Here is a 7,112-nt window from a genome sequence, read left to right on the forward strand (position 1 = left end):
ACTCTTTCAAACTTTTTTTTTTGGAAAACTGGCCTGAGCTGGTTTGTTTATGGCACAATAAAATACACTTGTGCCTGAAACCAAAGGGCCAACAGTGTACGTGCGAGTGACTCAATCAAACGTAGTCTGGTGAGGGCCTGGAGATGTCCTACCTTGTGCTCTGACAGACTGTGTGATCACCACGGGCATCCGCACCTGGCCACCAACAGTGGCCGCTGTCTTAACACCCAAGTTTGAGAGAGAGACAGAGAGACAGAGAGAGAGAGAGAGAAGAGGAATAAAAATTAAGAGGAGAGGTGGCGTGTACCTTAGTATAGCGTTTCAATGAATGAAAGTCTGGAGGGATCTAAAAAAAAAAGGCACGAAACTGAACTTCTGCTAACATCTTAACTTTAGCTCATCTTTCAGCCAATCAGGTCGTGAGGCCAGACATAAGCCTGACAGGAGCTAAAGTCACTACTAAACTTTAGCTCAGTTATCATATCATCACAGTGAAGCCTGGATTATATTTACATGTGAGTAAATGTTGATTGTTCACTTGGAGCAAATGTTTTTATATTTTGTTAGAAAGGGAAACTGTGTGTGTATTTCTGGTGCTGCTGACTTCTGGGGACATGAAATAATCCTAGAATATAATAGTTGAGGGGACGCTGAGTTTGAGGACACTTTGAGACCCCGGTTAGGGTGAGGGGTTAGGACAGCGGTTTCAAGTATTAACATTTCTTACAATACTATTATTCTAACTTTGAACTGTAGCACGACTAGAAATATATTTTGAAATGTAAAAGGATTTTCCCGAGAGACACATTTTTCTTTTGCTCATAGTTTGTGTGGATGAATATTTGTGGTTGTTGCTGATTATCCAGGTACAGAATCCTGGATGTTTATCATTAGAGACAAGTGTAAAAAAAACTATTTTATTCTGTAAAAATAAATCTAAAAACCTATATTTAGATGCTCTTATTAGCAAAACCTTTCACAATGCTCCAAATATAACGTGTGACTCTGCAGCTGAGTCTGACGTCTGTGCTGTGAGAGAATATTGAATTTATAAGAAAATCAATTTCGACGGCTGAGAAGAATGAATTTCTGTCACTGTGTGTGACCTAATTTCATCTGCATTCCCAGATAAGACGTAGAAGTTAAAAAAAAAGTCAGGACTGCAGTGGAAAAGTAGTTGAGTTGTAGAAGACAAAGTCCTAGAAGGAGAAGGAGAAGAAGAAGAAGGCACAGCGGTGGCTGAAGGGCTGTGTTGGACTATTAGAGTCACTTCCTTCCTCGGTGGAAGCCACTGGCCCGGCCTCAGGCCCAGCCATCCATTCCTACCAGTTTGCTTCTCGCTGCATATTTTTCAGCCTTGTTTTCCATTCCCTGACACATGCTATATTACTGTTCAAGCTCCCGCAAAAAAAAGACAGGGGCCATTTTTCCCAGAGATCCACTGCAGGGGCCTGTTAGACTAAGAGGAAAGGGGGGAAAATATATTCAGCGCAGGCAGAGATAGCAAGCACCTCTGGCCAGTTTGTGACACAGTTCTGAAAGAGAGGGAAAATCAGGTGGTGCTAAAGTTTGTGTTTCTGTTGGTCCAGACGGAGAAACAACAACCAAAAGAAAATGTGGCGTTATTCACATCGTTATAATCAAATGTCAAACATCAGACTTTTGTTTCACTGAATTCCACTGAACAAAACTGAACGGGGTTTCTGTCCGTGGATGAGGCAAAGTTTTGTTAAAGACTGGATTTAAAGCAAATGCAAATGAAGTGAAAAGTATGTCAAACTAAACTGTGTCAATTGCAAAATAAAAATAATCCCATTTTAGTGTCATTTACAGATGGAATTTTGTGTCAATTGCAAAATAAAAATAATCCAATTTTAGTGTCATTTACAGATCATCTAAATCATCTCATCTGAAAAGAAACCCAGAGTTTATGATTCTGCTGCCGTGGTAAGAGTTTCTTTGGCCCTGATTTGACTAACTGTGTGGTTTCAAACTGTTGATGTGCCCGGGGCAATTTACATTCACTAAAGTTTTGAGTGATAGCTAACGTCGATGTTGTGTTAAGCACATGAGTAAGAGCGAGACGGAGTGAGTGAGAGAGAGAGAGAGAGATGCAGCGAGGGGAAGAGAAACAGAGGGAAACCGGAGGCATGTTCTGGACATAGGCTGAAGCGACCACATTGCTTTAAAATTGACCTGGGGCTGACCTAGTTACCTCACTTCACCCTGCAACAGATACAGGGAGAGAGAGAGAGAGAGAGAGAGAGAGAGAGGGGTGAGGTTTGACAGAGTGCTCAGCTGGATAGGAAGTGAAGAGCTGTTGGAAAAAGGAGGAAGTGAAAGTGAAGGGATACAGGGAGAGAGAGAGAGAGAGAGAGAGAGAGAGAAAGAAAAAAAAAAATAGATGGAGCAATAAGAAGAGGGCGCTATTTTTCTCCTGTCAACAGCTGTGGAGAGGAAACACAAAAGCCTTCACTGGAAACAGAACAACTCGACCGTGACCTCACGTGACCTTTAAGCAACTGGTGGTTTAATGTTTTCCATTGTGGAAACATTAGAATTGGATGAGAATCAATTTGTCATCACTATTCAAAACAGTGAGGTGTGATTTCTCATGTGGTGAAAGTGAAACATCGCTCTTTCCTGTCATGTATAAAACACAGCTCTCCTCACAGTCAGTTCAACTCATTAACATTCTCCTCAATGACTTCTTAGCAGCTGAAGAATGGATGCAAAAAAAAACCCAAAAAATCTGAATATATGAAAAAAAACATGATAATGTGCCATGAAATGTTTGTTTTTTTTTATTGTAAAAGCAGAACAATTGTTTGGTCGGGGTTTTTCTGTGTTGGTCGTTTCCCTTGATTTTAGCAGAACAATTGTTTGGTCGGGGTTTTTTTGTGATTATTGCATTGTTGTGTTTTGTATTGATCTGCTCGACTGAGTGGTTAATAAAATCAGCATAGTCAGCGTGTTTTTTAAGAACCAAAGGGATCATTTTCTTTTTCATTTCTTTTTGGGGTGAAGACTCCGTGTCGCTGCTGTTTCTTAGCTGGTAATTATCTCATGTAGATAACTCTTCATAATTTCCATCTGCCCCTGAAGCTTTTTATTTTTCTTTTCGGGGGGTAAACGGAGTGTTGATCCAGAGTGACTTAAATGTGACACTTCTCAGTCCGCTCATTTAACGTACATTCACACAAACGCCACAGCCCTCGGCTCGCTCATTTAACGTACATTCACACAAACACCACAGCCCTCGGCTCTGTTACCATCACTAGGTTTGCACTGGTTGAGTAAAGTCAGTGTTCAGTACTGATGTTTACACAGCGTAACTGTAAGAGAATCCTCACCTTTTTATAATAAGCATTAGTTAGAAAAAATAAAATAAAATAAAAAGATATATTTTCACATTTATGTTTTTTATGTTAATATTTCAACAGCTTATGATTAAATAAAATATCAGAGGTGACAAAAGAAAAATGTTCTCTGTGACTTGTTTATTGCACCCCTGTAGGTGCAATAGCTGCCACTAGGGGGTGAGTGTGATTTAAAAAAAAGTGTTTTTTGTATGTGTGTGTGTGTAAATAAACAGTTCCTTTGTAAAATGTTAACCTGTCCTCACTGGAGTCTGCGTACGTACCATGGCGCCCACGTGTCCCAGTGTCCCAGTGGGCAGAGCGGTGGCCCCCGTCGTGGTGCTCACACTGTTGGGGTGTCGTATGCGAACGCCTGGCCCTGTCACAATGGCAGGAGGGACGCCACCAGGTGCTGGTTTGACTCCCTGTTGTGGAGGCTGAATCAGGGATTGCTGACTGTTCAGCAGAGACAGCCTCAAGGCTGGGAGGCTTTTCTGTTGACAAGCAAAAAAAAAAGAATAAAAAAAGCGCCAGAGTTTACAGTCAAAGCACATAACAAACATGCATGAGAAAACACTAAACACAGCTGTGGGAGAAACAGTGCCGTGTTTACTGGCTGCAAGCAACAAAAAAGAAAAAGACACACATGACCATTTCTGTTCATCCAATTTCTCCAGTTTCAAACTTTCAGACCTTTCACACCCACAGAGTCTTCAGCTCAGTTGCAGATAAGATGCCGACAGAACAAACAGGAGCCTCACCTTGAGGAAGGGCACCAGGTAAGGCTGTGGAGACGACTTCAGCTCAGTCTGCAGTCGGCTGGTGAACTCCTCCGGTTCAATTTTAGCATCCTGTTCGGAGAGGTGTGAGAAACAGAGACACAGTTTGGAGATTTATACTGAGACAAAGATGACAGTCCAAAGGTGGAGCACGTGGTCAGAGACCCTGGATCGACCAGAACAGGTCCACGTGAGAAAAACTCATTTAGACACCGGACATTTAGAATGAGTTGCATGCTGCCATCTAGAGGTTGAAAGTACTAAATACAATCCACGTTTAAGGTAAGAAAAGAATTCATTCAAACAGTATTGTGTCCAGGTGAGTACTGTCCCACTAACCAGCAGGTCCTGAACCAGAGCTTTGACATTCTTGGAGGTTTCAGGGGACGGAGAATTGTGAGACGCCAACTTGATCAGTGTGGCCAGAAAATTCTTGCACTTCTTCACATTCTCTTGCATTTCCTGTGGGGACATTAAAGACAGAACACTTTGTCAGAATTGATGTCATTAATAATGCCATCAAACTGCATAGTGACAGAACAGTCTTTGTAAATAAATAAATATAAATATAATCACAAACAGAATAATTTAGGTGTCAATAAAAACTGTGTCGTTAACAAAAATAGAGCTATAAAATTAATTAAACTATTAAGCTAGGGTGTGTACATCACAAATCACTGCACATTTAGCCTTTTAATATAAAATTAATTAAACTATTAAGCTAAATCACTGCACATTTAGCTTTTTCACCTGTTGTCTTTGTAGCCAGAATAGTCTACAAGTGTACAATATATATATATACACACACATATATACTCTAATACATATATTTACATATGCTAACATGTTTGGGCAGATGTCAGATATGAGATGAGACTGAGTGAGACTCTTTGTCCACAATCAGCAGTTTAAAGCGGTGGCTCGGGGTCTGCGGTGCTGACGCTGCCTACGTCCTTTAGGGTTTAAGAACAACAGTGGAGAAGAGAACGGACCTGGGACACGACAGAGGCCCCCGGGGCCGCTGCGATGCCCGTCTGCACGGGCTGCACTGGCTGGGAGGCGGCCTGGGCCGTGGCCTGGGGCGTCATCACCATCGGGGTCTGCTGCGGAGCCGTCACAGCGATGGCCGGCGCCGCGGGGCCTTTCTGGAAGAGTGAAAAGAGGAGACAGAGAGAGAGAGAAACAGGACGTGACGCTCAGCTCAAGGCAAGGCCACGGAGAACTGGAGGCAGCGCTCCTGTCAAATCTGGTGTCCTGACTTTAGTGGACATCACTCCACAGACGGGGGAAGCGAAAACGGAGGTGGTGACAAGCAAACTCCAGGGGGAGAGCATTAAAAGCTCCTCATAAAATTCCCACGACATGGGAAACCTCTGTGCTGTTACGGCTCTTTTTTAAGTATCAGACGCGGTCTTCTGTTTGTTGTCTAATTAATAAAATCAAATGCATGAAATCGCCAGGATTCATGTTGTTCATTAGGAGAGATGCAAAGTGTGCTCACTCTAGAACTCTTTAGATTTCTCTAATGACTTTTCAGTTTTGGCACCAGGTGGAGAAATAGGCTATAGATTTATAGAGACATTAATAAAAAGGTTAGTGTTATATTTTCATAATAACATTGTTAATAAAGGAATATTATATTCCATATCTACGGTATATAGAGATATAGAATATAAAAGATTTACCTCAGGTCTGTAAAGTGTTTTTATATTTGAAAAAAATAGATAATTACATTTTTTAAATCCTAAATAAGGTGTGATTCTTTTGTGGGCTGTGTGAAAATCTGCCCTCAAATTTACAGTGCATCGTTTCAAGTAGCCTCAGTGGTGAACTGTGAGGTTCTGCCCTCAAATTTACAGTGCATCGTTCAAGTAACATCAATGGCGAATTGTGAGGCAACACTGGCAATAAAACAGGGGTCTCACTGGGCGGACTGCAGGACAGGAAGTGGAGGAAGCAGAGGAGGAAGAGGAGGAAGAGGAAGAGGAGGAGGTCTGCAGGACAGAGCTGGAAGAGGCAGGAGAAGGAGACGGTGCCACCTTGGCCGGGGTCAAAGGACACTGCCGGGTGGTCGGAGACGTCACCGGAGACTGCAGTGAAAGAAAAGCTTCAGCAGAAAGAGGAAAAGAGGGAAAAAGAGGAGGGAAAACACAGGAAGCGGCAGCGTGAGAACGGCATCGGAGAAAGGAGGTTAATTAATGATGACGAGCATTTCAGAGAGGAGTCGACATAAAAAATAGATAACGTGAGACAGCGTTGGAAAAGGTGAAGGGAAGAGGGGAAAGGGGAAGGTCCGTCAGAGAAACAAGACGACAGAGACAGTCAGCGACGTTAACATGTTCTACAGAGAGAGAAAAGCAAGAATAAAGAAACAGAACCGTGGAGATTAAAAGTCTGTGTCTGAAAATTCACAGTCATTTGAGCGATTTAAAAAATCTCTCACCAAGTGAAAAATATGGATAGCAACTCAGGCAGATGTTTGACTGAAACTTTAAAAACAATAGTTTTCTCCAAGGTTTTCAGTTACGAACAAATAATTACGTATGTAGTTCAATCAAAATCTGTTTCTCCGTCCTGTCCTCAGTGAAAGTTTTCTTTCTATGAAACTGTAAAAAAGCTGTTAGAAATTCACTTAAATTTTTGGTAAGAATTAAATAAAAACAAAAGAAGAAAGACGAACAACGTCATTGATGCAGTAAGTGTTCAGTGAATCTGGTCAATAATACAGTGTCACGGACACAGGTGATAAACTGAACACTAATAAAGACAAAAACAGCCTCTATGAAACATGAGGAAGAGGAGGAGGAGGAAGAGAGTGGGGGGGGGCTCTCCTCCTCCTCCAGTTAAAGTTTTGCAGAATCTAAAAGAATGTTGGATGTACTGAGGAGTTTGGGGAAGGAGGTAAAAGAGGGATAAGGGAAGGAGGGAGTCGGGGGGTGTGGGGGGGGGGGGGGCCCCGGGGGGGATCTCACGC

General features: G+C 42.2%; 1 protein-coding gene across 1 annotated transcript in view; it reads right to left on the reverse strand.

Moving 5' to 3' along the window:
* LOC103379346 (transcription initiation factor TFIID subunit 4) overlaps window positions 1-7,112 on the reverse strand; it is a 68,781-nt gene that overhangs the window by 54,371 nt on the left and 7,298 nt on the right. Inside the window, exons 4-9 of the mRNA XM_025055808.1 lie at window positions 6,064-6,228; window positions 5,131-5,283; window positions 4,478-4,600; window positions 4,121-4,210; window positions 3,644-3,853; window positions 153-228 (exon numbers count right to left, since the gene is read on the reverse strand). Of these exons, the coding sequence (XP_024911576.1) occupies window positions 153-228; window positions 3,644-3,853; window positions 4,121-4,210; window positions 4,478-4,600; window positions 5,131-5,283; window positions 6,064-6,228 (817 nt within the window). The remainder of the gene's footprint in view (window positions 1-152; window positions 229-3,643; window positions 3,854-4,120; window positions 4,211-4,477; window positions 4,601-5,130; window positions 5,284-6,063; window positions 6,229-7,112) is intronic.

Source organism: Cynoglossus semilaevis, chromosome 5, assembly GCF_000523025.1.
Source record: "Cynoglossus semilaevis isolate Cse_v1.0 chromosome 5, Cse_v1.0, whole genome shotgun sequence".
NCBI lineage: Eukaryota > Metazoa > Chordata > Actinopteri > Pleuronectiformes > Cynoglossidae > Cynoglossus > Cynoglossus semilaevis.